Source organism: Lissotriton vulgaris, chromosome 4_1 (assembly GCF_964263255.1).
Source record: "Lissotriton vulgaris chromosome 4_1, aLisVul1.2, whole genome shotgun sequence".
Lineage (NCBI taxonomy): Eukaryota > Metazoa > Chordata > Amphibia > Caudata > Salamandridae > Lissotriton > Lissotriton vulgaris.
The window spans coordinates 2,140,889,899-2,140,904,120 of record NC_141691.1 but is presented as its reverse complement, the minus strand read 5'-3'; the positions used below and the strand labels follow the sequence as shown (position 1 = coordinate 2,140,904,120).

The following is a 14,222-nucleotide window of genomic DNA, read 5'->3' as shown; positions in this document are numbered from 1 at the left end:
GGGAGTGAGTAGTAGAGAGAGAGTAGTAGAGAGTAGTAGAGTAGTAGAGAATGAGTAGTAGACAGTGAGTATTTGAGAGTAGTGGAGTCGGAGAGAGTAAGTAGTAGAGAGTAGTGGAGAATATTCCAAAGTTTGGCACAGCACCACTTTCACAATGAGTCCAATCAAATCATATCACTTAGAGTCCTTATTGAAGCGCTGAATCTTGGTGTATATTCAAATGCTTTTATTTTCCTTAAGTTTATGTACCACAGCTAGCCGAAAGGTTTCGTTCTGTACAACAGAACTTCTTCAGGGCGTTCTTATTTCCTTCAAGTTATGTCGGTATCCAGTTGTCATATAACTAGATATTTCGTCCAAATGTTAGACGAGACATAAGTATATTCTTATTCAAAGGGACTAGGTATCAATTTTACCCACACAATTCGGGCAGACTTGAGTAATTTATAGCATCCTCAAAGTCAGTCTTTCAAAAATTCCAAAGTATAGGACATGATAATCCAAATCCAAATGTTTCTCAAGAAAAGTCATTTACAATCGTTCGGAATATCGGTGTTTGGGCAGATATGATCCAGGGACCCCCAGTATGCAAGGGGAATTAGTCCCCCCTCTGCAAACGCGCCAGTGGCCTGCATTGCAGAGAGGTGTAACAAGGGTGTGGCCTCATTACACTTCTCTGCAATGCAGCACCCTCGCGCATACTGGAGGCTCCTGGTGGACTAGTTGACCCCAGGGACCCCCAGTATGCAAGGGGAATTAGTTCCCCCTCTGCAAACGCGGCAGTGGGCTGCGTTGCAGAGAGGTGTAACAAGGGGCATAGTCTCATTACACCTCTGCAATGCAGCCCCTGGCGCATACTGGAGGTTCCAGGTGGGCTAATTGGCCCCCAGGGGCCCCCAGTATGCAAGGGGAATTAGTTCCCCCTCTTTAAACATGCACGGGGGTTGCGTTGCAGAGAGGTGTAAAAAGGGTTGTGGCTTCATTACACCTCTCTGCAATGCAGTCCCCTGGCGCATACTGGAGATTCCTGGTGGGCTTTCAGGTCTTATATAGTTAGGAATTAGCATTAAAAAAACCTTTGAAATTCACTGAAAAAACCATAGGTTTCACACCAGTTATAGTTAGGAATTAGCATTTAAAAAACCTTTGAAATTCACTGAAAAAACCATAGGTTTCACACCAGTTATAGTTCGGAATTAGCATTTAAAAAACCTATTAAATTCACTGACAAAACCATAGGTTTCACACCAGTTATAGTTAGCAGGAAATTTTACTGACATAAAACCATTGAAATTCCCACGTTATAGTTAGTTGGACTCACTATAACTTGCGCGCCTGCAATGCACTGCTGATGACATCACATATTACATCACTCATGACATGGTCAGTGACATCACTCATGACATCACTGATGACACCATCCTTGTGACAGAGTGACAGACCTAATTTCAGTGTAATGTAACGCTTGAAACACATATTCATAAATAGAAACAAACATTTTCAAAAAAATGGAGGTACCCAAACCAGTAACAACAACCAATTCAGTAATTCCACCATCTATATACACATCCACTCATTCACCAACAGTTCTATATAGTCACTCATATATATAATCACTCATCATATGTAGTGATACACCTATACATCCTGTTACACATCAGCAGTCATCCAAAAGTTACTCACACACATACTCACACATGCAAATAAACTATTGAACATCCATTTATTTGCATATACATTTATACACACACTACCACCTTACTTCTAAGGAAACTTACACATACTTACTCTCTTAAACAATCACTTATAGAAACACATACTTATTTAAACAGGAACTCCTACAATCTCTCACTATATATACTATACTCACTTATATACATCAATACTCACATATACTAGATTAAAACATATGTCGTTACTAATGAAGACACTAGTGAGACAGTTATTCACTCACTAACACACACATATACACACTCATCCACCCATACAGTCCTGCACATATGCTGTCTTCAAAACACATACAAACAGTGAGTCAGTCACCAACCCCTGCAGCCACTTATACACAAAGAGAAACACTGATACAAACATTTAAATATTTAAACAATACTCGCTAATATATGTATTCACTAAGATACACTTAATAAGCCAGTTAACCAACCAATTTTTTTTTTTAAAATCATCCATTTACATACTTATTTAAACATTTATTCTTCCATCGACCTTTACAAATACATATATAAAACAAATTTATTTTTCAGAAAGACACACATTCACTGGATGGTGTCATCAGTGATGTCATGAGTGATGTCACTGACCATGTCATGAGTGATGTAATATGTGATGTCATCAGCAGTACATTGCAGGCGCGCAAGTTATAGTGAGTCCAACTAACTATAACGTGGGAATTTCAATGGTTTTATGTCAGTAAAATTTCCTGCTAACTATAACTGGTGTGAAACCTATGGTTTTGTCAGTGAATATATATATATATATATATATTACCTACTGGCGGTCGCCAGTAGGTAGTTATAGTAAGGATTTTTTTCAATGTTAAATCTCAAAATTCTATTTGGAATAACTTTGGCGCCGGTTGACGAATCTGCCTGAAAATTTCCTCAAAATGGCCTCGCGGCGTTCCGGTCCTTCCCTGAAAGTTTGGGGGGGATTCGTCAAGCGGGGGCTGAGATAAAAGGGGGGTCCCAAAACGCGTTTTCCCCATGATAATTTCCATAGGGCGGTCGATTTCACTTTTAGCCCGAACGGCTGAATGGATTTCCACCAAACTTGGCAAAATTGTAGGGACTGGTAGCCCGATGTGCCTTTGCTATGTCTCAAGATATGTGCTCCAGTGGATTTTGAGTAATTAAGGTTCAAATAAATATATATATCTATAGCCGCGCTCCGGTATGCGCACCGGTACGCGCACCGGGCGCGCCATGCGACTTGCGCGCCGAAAGCTGATTGGCTCTGGGGTGTCTGTAAACATTCTAAACAGTCCGGAGCGGCCGCCATCTTGTGTCTCGGTAGGATCGAGACACGAGAGGTGGCCAAAACAAAGGGGGAAATGACCATAAGGGGGCAGAGTAGACCCCCCCTTGACCCCCTAGGTTTGATGTGGGGGCCATAAAAGGGCACCGCGGGGCAAAAAAAAATATTTTTTTTTTATTTTCGCGGGGGGAGCGCCCGGTACGCGCACCGGGGAGCGTACCTGGGAGCGTACCATGGGGAAAAAGAATGACAGTTTTAAAAGTAGCTGTTTAAAAAAAAATGTTTTGTTGTTTTTTTTATACATACACATACATATATATAAATGCATATGCATATATATATGAATATATCTGTATATGTGTGCGTGTGTAGAGAGGTAGAGAGGTAGAGGTGTAGAGGTAGAGAGGTAGAGAGGTAGCGGTAGAGAGGTAGAGATTAGTAGAGAGAGAAGAAGAGAGAGGTAGAGAGGTAGAGAGTAGAGAGTGAGTAATAGAGAGTAGAGAGTGAGTAGTAGAGAGTAGCAGAGAGCAGTAGAGAGAGTAGCAGAGAGTGAGTAGTAGAGAGTAGTAGAGTGAATAGTAGAGTGAGTAGTAGAGAGTAGTAGAGAGTGAGTAGTAGAGAGTGAGTAGTAGAGAGTAGTAGAGAGTAAGTAGTAGAGTGAGTAGTAGAGAGCAGTAGAGAGTGAGTAGTAGAGAATAGTAAAGAGTGAGTAGTAGAGAGTAGTAGACAGTGAGTAGTAGAGAGTGAGTAGTAGAGAGTAGTAGAGAATGAGTAGCAGAGAGAATAGTAGTGAGTAGTAGAGAGTGAGTAGTAGAGTGAGTAGTCGAGACTAGTAGAGAGAGAGTAGTAGAGAGTGAGTAGTAGAGAGTAGTAGAGAGTGTGTGTAGTAGAGAGTGAGTAGTAGAGGGAGAGTAGTAGAGAGTGAGTAGTAGAGAGTAGTATAGAGTGAGAAGTAGAGAGTGAGTAGTAGAGAGTAGTAGTGAGTAGTAAAGAGTGAGTAGTAGAGAGAGAGATTAGTAAAGAGTGAGTAGTAGAGAGTAGTAGATAGTGAGTAGTAGGGAGTAGTGAGTGGCGAGTAGTAGGGAGTGAGTCGTAGAGAGAGAGTAGTAGAGTAGTAGAGAATGAGTAGTAGAGAGTGAGTATTTGAGAGTAGTGGAGTAGGAGAGAGTAAGTAGTAGAGAGTAGTGGACAATATTCCAAAGTTTGGCACAGCACCACTTTCACAATGAGTCCAATCAAATCATATCACTTAGAGTCCTTATTGAAGCGCTGAATCTTGGTGTATATTCAAATGCTTTATTTTCCTTAAGTTTATGTACCACAGCCAGCCGAAATGTTTCGTTCTGTACAACAGAACTTCTTCAGGGCGTTCTTATTTCCTTCAAGTTATGTCGGTATCCTGTTGTCATATAACTAGATATTTCTTCCAAATGTCAGACGAGACATAAGTATATTCTTATTCAAAGTGACTAGGTATCAATTTTACCCACACAATTGGTGCAGAATTGAGTAATTTATAGCATCCTCAAAGTCAGTCTTTCAAAAATTCCAAAGTATAGGACATGATAATCCAAATCCAAATGTTTCTCAAGAAAAGTCATTTACAATCGTTCGGAATATCGGTGTTTGGGCAGATATGATCCAGGGACCCCCAGTATGCAAGGGGAATTAGTCCCCCATCTGCAAACGCGCCAGTGGCCTGCATTGCAGAGAGGTGTAACAAGGGTGTGGCCTCATTACACTTCTCTGCAACGCAGCTCCCTCACGCATACTGGAGGCTCCTGGTGGACTAGTTGACCCCAGATACCCCCAGTATGCAAGGGGAATTAGTTCCCCCTCTGCAAACGCGGCAGTGGGCTGCGTTGCAGAGAGGTGTAACAAGGGGCATAGTCTCATTACACCTCTGCAATGCAGCCCCTGGCGCATACTGGAGGTTCTAGGTGGGCTAATTGGCCCCCAGTATGCAAGGGGAATTAGTTCCCCCTCTTCAAACATGCACGGGGGCTGCGTTGCAGAGAGGTGTAAAAAGGGTTGTGGCTTCATTACACCTCTCTGCAATGCAGTCCCCTGGCGCATACTGGAGATTCCTGGTGGGCTTTCAGGTCTTATACAGTTAGGAATTAGCATTAAAAAAAACTTTGAAATTCACTGAAAAAACCATAGGTTTCACACCAGTTATAATTAGGAATTAGCATTTAAAAAACCTTTGAAATTCACTGAAAAAACCATAGGTTTCACACCAGTTATAGTTAGGAATTAGCATTTAAAAAACCTATTAAATTCACTGACAAAACCATAGGTTTCACACCAGTTATAGTTAGCTGGAAATTTTACTGACATAAAACCATTGAAATTCCCACGTTATAGTTAGTTGGACTCCCTATAACTTGCGCGCCTGCAATGCACTGCTGATGACGTCACATATTACATCACTCATGACATGGTCAGTGACATCACTCATGCCATCACTGATGACACCATCCTTGTGACAGAGTGACAGACCTAATTTCAGTGTAATGTAACACTTGAAACACATATTCAAAAATAGAAACAAACATTTTCAAAAAAATGGAGATACCCAAACCAGTAACAATAACCAATTCAGTAATTCCACCATCTATATACACATCCACTCATTCACCAACAGTTCTATATAGTCACTCCTATATATACTCACTCATCATATGTAGTGATACACCTATACATCCTGTTACACATCAGCAGTCATCCAAAAGTTACTCACACACATACTCACACATGCAAATAAACTATTGAACATCCATTTATTTGCATATACATTTATACACACACTACCATCTTACTTCTAAGGAAACCTACACATACTTACTCTCTTAAACAATCACTTATAGAAACACATACTTATTTAAACAGGAACTCCTACAATCTCTCACTCTCATATATACTCACTTATATACATCAATACTCACATATACTAGATTAAAACATATGTCGTTACTAATGAAGACACTAGTGAGACAGTCATTCACTCACTAACACACACATATACACACTCATCCACCCATACAGTCCTGCACATATGCTGTCTTCAAAACACATACAAACAGTGAGTCAGTCACCAACCCCTGCAGCCACTTATACACAAAGAGAAACACTGATACAAACATTTAAATATTTAAACAATACTCGCTAATATATGTATTCACTAAGATACACTTAATAAGCCAGTTAACCAACCAATTTTTTTTTTAAAAACATCCATTTACACACTTATTTAAACATTTATTCTTCCATCGACCTTTACAAATACATATATAAAACAAATGTATTTTTCAGAAAGACACACATTCACTGGATGGTGTCATCAGTGATGTCATGAGTGATGTTACTGACCATGTCATGAGTGATGTAATATGTGACGCCATCAGCAGTGCATTGCAGGCGCGCAAGTTATAGTGAGTCCAACAAACTATAACGTGGGAATTTCAATGGTTTTATGTCAGTAAAATTTCCAGCTAACTATAACTGGTGTGAAACCTATGGTTTTGTCAGTGAATTTAATAGGTTTTTTAAATGCTAATTCCTAACTATAACTGGTGTGAAACCTATGGTTTTTTCAGTGAATATATATATATATATATCGCCAGTAGGTAGTTATAGTTAGTACCTAGTTTCCATAGAAAATCCGCAACATTCTATTGGGAATAACTTTGGCGCCGGTTGTTGAATCTTCGCGAATTTCTCAAAGAAGATGGCCCGCTCCGCTTCTTCCCTGAAAGTTTGGGGGGATTCGACAAGTGGGGGCTGACAAAAAAGGGGGTCCCAAAACGTGTTTTCCCCATGTTATTCTCCATAGGACGATTAGACACGGCTACAGCCCGAACGGCTGAATGGAATTACAAGAAATTTGGCAAAATGGTAGTGTCTGATTCGCAGATCACCCTTTTGCTAAAATGGTGTAAATCCCTCCAGAAGTTCCTGGAAAAATCGAAAGGAAAAATATATATATATCTATAAGCACATGCACCGTTTGCGCACCCCGCGATTTTTTGAAAAAAAAAAAGAATTGGGGCCTTGGGGGTCCTTGTGGGACCCCCTGAGCAGGCCTAGAGGGTCATGGTGTTTCTACCCTGCCCCCTTTTTGAGTTCTACACGTTTGTTTTTCTGCTTTCCTGTGCCTCAGTCTACCGAGGAACAAGGTGGCTGCCAACAATTTCAGTTTTGGAGTGTTGACAGACAGTGGCAGCCAATCAGCATGCCTTCCCGAGAAAGCTGCATGCTCATTGGCTGTCAACACTTCAAACCAGGAAGTGTTGGCATCCATCTTGTGCTCGGTAGAGCGAGTCACAAATAAACAGAAATAAACAGAAACACGGGCTTCTCGATGGTGGCGTCAAAGACCAAAGGTTTATTACTGCAGGGACACAGAAGTCACAGAAACTACACACGGGCAGTATCTAGGAGCCTGTTCGATTTGTACAAGAAGGGTTGCTCCTTATATACTAAATATTGGCCTTCAGGCAAATTCTTTACATGCTGATACATTCCCAAACCTTTGTGTCCTAAACAATAAATATTTGGCGTTACACAAGAATCGTCGATAATATCTGATGTCAAACATTACGAAGAGGGGTTCCCACAATTCCATCACAATCCCATGTCAACATTTCATTCAAGAACCGGACCGCCTCATCGTAAATTTCGTTACCTCCCCCTAATAAAGGGCCAGAAGGAAAGGAGCAGAGCCAGGTGTAGGAGATAGAAAAGCAGGATAAGAGATGTTTGTGGGTCGTAAATGGGCAAGGTTACCAGCTTCGGCCGCCTAATCATGATCAGGCCAAAGAGTACGAAAACCAGTATAGCAGGACTGGCCTCGGGCAGAGGAGGCAGCCTTTGTCGAGTCATGCAGCTACAGCGTGTTCTGTTCTAAGGTACACGTGTCACTAGAGAGGTGAATCTCCTACGTGTCCTTAATCGAAATGAAGCAATCAGAGGTCATTGTGTGTCCATTGTCTATGTGAGGGCAAGAAACACAAAATGGCTGCCATGATCTAAGATGGATGCCATGGGTAGATCAGAAATGTGTTTGTAGCAGGAGTACTCTTGCTCGTAGCATGGCGAAAACACCAGGATATACTAAATGGACCATTTGCGGTTCGCTGATACCAAAATTATGTATTTACGACAATGTTGAAAACACGGGTTCAAATCGTCACGGAACCTCAGAACATCCCCCTTAGCTCAGTAGGTATATCTTAAGTATTGGCCATTGGTAAATTTAAGCATGAAAGGATATTGTTCACACTCTGTTAGCCGAACTTTGTAATACATTTCGTACTCCAACATGGCACAGAATTGCAGACATGCAGTTACTCAAAAATTACTTCAACATGGCCTCACACTAGCCCTAATTCTCACCGTAGATTTCACGTAGCACGCAATGAAAAAGATACAATCTGCTTTACACAGTTGCAGGTACAAAAGCGCGGGGCGAACCTGATTAAAACTCAGTCTCTTTAAAGGGGGAGTAAAATCCTCTGCTGCACCCTTTTGGAATAGCCAATAACAAATGGAAAAGGTCCAGATGAAACCTGGACAATAAAAAACGTTCATATGAGGACAGTGACCCCAGGAGATAAGGTTCTGTCGATGGGTTGGTTTTTAGTGCCAGAAATTTACAGACGCTAGGTTTTCGCACTTCCAACTCATCTCGTTCTAGCTTCCTTATACAGCTAAAGGTTTTCTTTGTAAACTCCACATCCTTTTTTACCATTGTGTCAGGCTTTAAAAAAAGTTCAGGATGCCCCAGCTTTACAAAACAACCTCTGATATATTTCAACCATGGTATTCGAGACATATAATCAAGGCTCATACAATTGGTTATAATCTGCTGGCTGAGAAGTAGATCCTTATTTAGCCAGCACTTAAGCCAGAACACTTTGGGGCGCATTGCCAGGGTGTCACATATGTAAGGTACCCCCAATTCCTCGTGAGCCGCAGGATTTGATGTACCACTTGGCACACCCAGCAGGTGCTTTAAGAAATTGTTCTTGACCACATGCAATACATCTGTGGTGGCATATCCCCAGATTTCATTGCCGTAACAGGCAGTTGCTATGCCTTTGGCCTGATAGATTTTCAACATTGCTGCAATTGGGCGCTTACCCATCTTTGCAGCAAAGTTAAAAATAGCAGTGATTACCCTTGCAAACTCCCCCTTTTTCTTCTGGATAAGGGGCCCCCAATTCAGACGGTCATCCAATAAAACCCCCTGGTACAAAACATCGGTGGTCAGGGGGACCTTTTCGGGGCCTACACTAAAAAGATACTTTTTCTTGGGCTGCATCGCTACCTGCATTATGTAAGGTTTGGCATTATTAATAGCCAGATCTCGGGACCCCATGAAATTTAAAAAGGTATCAAGCAGGGTTTGAAGTCCCCTGGCAGTTCTACCTATGAGGAAAGCATTGTCCGCATATAGGAAGATGGGAAGATCCGTCCCCTACATACAGAAAATCTCCCTCTGTCTCGACCAAGGCCCTATCTAGATCATTTATATAAAGGTTGAACACAAAAGGGGCCACAATGCAACCCTACCTTACCCCTCGCCCAACTTTAAAATCCCTAGACACATGGAGGGCCCGATTCACAGAACTAACTTAAGACAAAATCCTAAACTTACTACCATTTTGGTATTCACAGAAGGCACTTACTCATTTCGGTATTCTCAGAAGTTGGGAGTCTTAACTTTAGAACTCCTAAATGCCTTCTGTGAATACCGAAAGTCTTAAAGTTAGGATGTTTCTCAGTTTAAGATTCCCACAGCAGCTTCTCAAGGAGAGACTTCATCCCGTAAATGTATTGTAGACCTGGTGCCCATTTCACTAGGAGCCAAAGCATCCCAGGCTGGCTCGAATAATGCTTTCATCAGCAATGGAATATGCTGGGGACAACAATAACCATGGGCCTTTAAGGAGTCCATCAGTACATCAGTGGCCAGTAGTGCAACCAATTATGATCCGAGGCATAGTAACAATAAGCATTAATGGCTGCACAGCAGGCAGCGAAGTACAGATTGTACGCAATGAAGTCAAACAGGCTGGAAGGACCAGAGCCAGTGCTCATTTTGCTCTTGGAGCCGAGGTGTGCCGAAGCAGTGTACCATGCGCTCCCTGCATCACATCCAAAGCAGTGCTATCTCCATTCTGTATGGAACTGGTATGTCCATTGTGGAGCTGAAAAATTTGAATCGGGATTCCTGCCACAAGAAAGAGCCCTCTAAAAATGCTTCCTTACACAGAGTGTATAAAAGATGCTATAACTACAAAAATCGTCTGTAAAGCACTAACCGGTCCAGAGCTGATACATTTAAAAAAGTGCACTATTCCCTTTGTATTAGACGTATTAAAGATATGGGGAACCAGCTCCCCAAAATACAGAGGGAAGTTAGTGTGATTAGTGTCTGTATCTCAGGCGGGGACCTCGCAACCTGGAGATCAAATGTCTCTCTGGCTGAAGTTAAGGCCACATCTTTTTGAAAAAGCATGCCTTTCAGTTTGCACAGAGAATCAAAGCGTATGTTTGACACATTTATCGAAGGCCATAGCGTTACCTCCTTGACTATGCAGGCAGGTGGAAACAGTGCTTGTGTGCAACAAGTGACTATGAAATTAACTGTGACAAGATAAGAAATTGCCTGGTTCCATTCCACAACAATCTTGATCATTCAGCATCAAATAGCTACCATTGAAGAGCAGTTTGGAAACTGGATGAATCACAGCAGGTTTACAACTGAAGCATTGCATGCCCCATGAAGAGAAATGTCCTTATAAACTATGGATCCGCTTAGAGCATCCTCACAGTCGGAACCACTCAGGAAAACTTTGGTGTCCCCATTCCTGCATGTAAACTTGAATGGTAATTCCCGGTTCCCATGCACATAGCCTTGCCCTAGCACTTTGTATCTGCCTACCTGTTGGTATTGTAGAAAATATTGGAATTGGAAAGTTGTGACCCGGTTCCGGTGGCGAGGGGTAGGTGCTAGACGCTACTACATGGATGATCAACCAGATGTTGGATGACTTTACCCGCTGTTGTACCCGCTGGAAACTGTTGTTGTCTGCACATTTAACCATTTAGGTAGATGCAGCCCAACACAGGTATCATGCAGGAAACACTATTTTTTCTGTGTACATACTAAACTTGAATGTATTCTGAATAAAAGATACCAATCACTTTGACGTAGACAGTTGACTAGAATACTTAGTTTCACTTGTAGGTCCTGAAGAATCGCTAGCCACTGCACCAGAGCGAGAAGCATGTCGACCAACTACAGCACACACTAATTTGTGACTCGTAACTTGGGAGCACAATATCCCAGCGAGTACTAGTTAGTTTGATTTTAACTAAAGTAGGGGACCTCCAGAATAAAGTCATTCCCGGTACTCCTAGCTTTATTTTAACCACTTAGACACGTCTACGCATTTCTGCCCCCCCCCCACACTTCATCTAAATGGCAGTTGGATAAAAGATCTCAGCCAAAGAGCCCCTCTTTGAGATGTTGCTCGTTGGGTATTGCACCGCCGACCCAACGAGGAGAAAGCCCAGATGATGAAGCATGACTCCTGAAAGGGTGTGTGAGGGCATTACATCCAACATGGATGGAACATGGCCAAAATGTAATGTTTGCAGCGCCCAGCTTAGTATTAGAATGAACCATAGCTGTGACTGTCTATGCTGTAAAATAGACATATCTTGCTGTATTATGTCAATTGCAGAAGACACAAGTTGTACAGTGAATACATTCTGGATGACAATGTGGTCATACCATTGTCAAACACAGAGAAAGCTTTTTCTAAGTTAATCCTGTCGATCTTGCCCAATCTCTCAGCAGCTTCCTGTTGAGAAATTTCCACAACTTGTTGTATTCCATACAAGAAGGAGTGGGTTCCGGGGACATGATAGTAAATCTCTGAGATCCGTGTCATCAGAATGAAAGGACAAGTGTTGCTTCACCTGGAAAAGTGTTGAGGTTTTTAGCCAATCAAGACACAACTTCCCAACAGTATATGATGTCACCCTCCCGAGTGTTCTGTTTGTACATATTGCTGATATGTCCTATTGATCCTAAACCCTTCGATGTTACCCAGAAATCTAGATTGACATCTATGTGTGTCTGTCAGCCAAACCAACCATCCCTTCTAATTAGGGTCTGACGAATTGTAAGAACCGGTACATGTCATGGTATCTAGTGTTTCCTCACTGAAGCGTGTTTAATGCTGCCAGTTCTCAAAGCATGAGAATGCGGGAATATGAAGTGTGTCCAAATCCTTACTTTTGGATATTCCAAGACAGAAAGATTGTTGCACTGTTTTGTTCAGGAAAATAATTTTATGAGGTATGAGGCAAGCTCCAAAGAAGGCCTCAGTTCCCTGAACCTGCCAATCTATGGTGTCTATCCAAAAGTCGCAACCTTATACTGACAGTTGGGAAATAAAGGATGCAGAATATATCTGTTTGGTGTTAGTCACCATATTTTTCTTTGCAGGTATAGGTGCAAGCCTATAACAATAAGAGGTTGGGTTATGAAGTCCCTTTAGATACTAATGGTCTTGGGGGGGCAAATAACCCCTCCTGTTACCTCCAGTAAGTCCTACACAGAGGGTTACTGAAAGCTGATTGGAGGCCTGCCCCCTTTCGCCACTACTCTGCAAATGCACTGCCTGGCACAATACTGCTTGGTAAATGAAGCCCCCTTGTCTGCTTATGGTCCTAGGGGGCCAAAAAGCTGTCCTGTTACCTCCAATAGGTCACACACAGAGGGACTGCTGGCAGGTCGTCAAAGGCCACACCCCCTTTGTCCATCACTCTACAAACAAAACTATTAGTTAAAAAGAAAATAGAAATTCACTTAGAAAAACAACAGTTACAGGGACGTTATAGTTAGGAAATAGAATTTGAAAAACCTTAGAAATTAACTTAATAAACCAAAGGTTACAGGGATGTCATAGTTAGGAAATAGAATAAATAAAACATAAAAATTCACTGAAAAAAACAAAGGTTACAGGTATGGTATAGTTATGATTCACTGGAAATTTACTGAGAAAAAACAAACATTAGAGGGACGTTATAGTTCAGATTTTACTGATACACCCTCTGAACCTCATCCAATGGTTAGTGGTTACAATTAGGAAATAAAATGAAAACAACTAACTAATTCACTTAAAAACAATTTGGTTACATGTATGTTATAGTTTGAAAATAGCAATCTTAGAAATTCACTTTAAAAACCAAAGGTTACAGGGACGTTATAGTTATACTTAGATTTCACTTCTACAAATCCAGTGAAATTCAGCAGTTATAGTTGCCTGAGCTAATTGTAACCTACACCCCTGCAATGTACTACTTATGATCTCACATATTAGACTCATGGCATGGTCAGTGACATCACTGATGATATCATCCACAGAACCACTCACACAGCCACTCACACCCCATACAATCTCGTGTACCCTCACTCACAAACCTACACAACTGTTGTGTACTTTCCACCAATCAGTAGGAACTGTGCGTTCATGCACAAAATAAATTTAGGATTGTGCCAGACTAATTACATACACTTCTGTAAAATATGTTGTCCCTTGGGCTAGCTAGCTTGCAGTGCCATTGTTAGTCTCCCTAATGTAAACAGGGATTGAACAGTGCTGGAAACCACAGAACAGGACAACTTGTTCTCTCAGGTACCATGGTGTCAGACAATAAACATTCACTCAGTCACTTGTGCTTTCTTTTGTTCAGAGAAATATACAAAGAATACACAGAGGGGCATTTTCAATATTTATTTAACCATAGTGATTCTTGTATAAAACATGTGAGCTGCAATGATTAATAGACAGAAGCAAATACAAGTTACAATGAATGTCAACACAGAAAGTAAAACAAAGAGCTCCACCATCTTGTTGAGACAGGTTATCTATGAATACATATAAGAGATTGTGGCAATTGAGTATACCCCTATGATGCCAACTCTAATATACATGTCTACGGTGTGAATATATGATTTGCCAAGAAAACCTCTTCTGGATGCTTTAACCCCTTTACCTGATGGGTAAGAGTTTATGACCCCGTCTTGGTCAAAAACTGGACACCCCTCACGGAGTTGTCAGTCAGCTGCCAGGTGAAAGTTCGAGCATGCAAAGACCCAATGAGATCAGCAGAATTGTCTTCTATGATTATGTTAGGAAACAAAAGCCTAT

The 14,222-nt window shown here is 41.4% G+C and overlaps 2 protein-coding genes across 2 annotated transcripts in view; both read left to right on the top strand.

Moving 5' to 3' along the window:
• LOC147725251 (GTPase IMAP family member 9-like) overlaps positions 1-14,222 on the top strand; it is a 115,147-nt gene that overhangs the window by 39,952 nt on the left and 60,973 nt on the right. The gene's annotated exons all lie outside the window — the stretch shown is intronic.
• The window catches only part of LOC147725252 (uncharacterized), a 45,603-nt gene continuing 41,511 nt past the window's right edge, over positions 10,131-14,222 (top strand). Inside the window, exon 1 of the mRNA XM_086966624.1 lies at positions 10,131-10,185. Coding sequence (XP_086822750.1) covers positions 10,131-10,185 — 55 coding nt within the window. The remainder of the gene's footprint in view (positions 10,186-14,222) is intronic.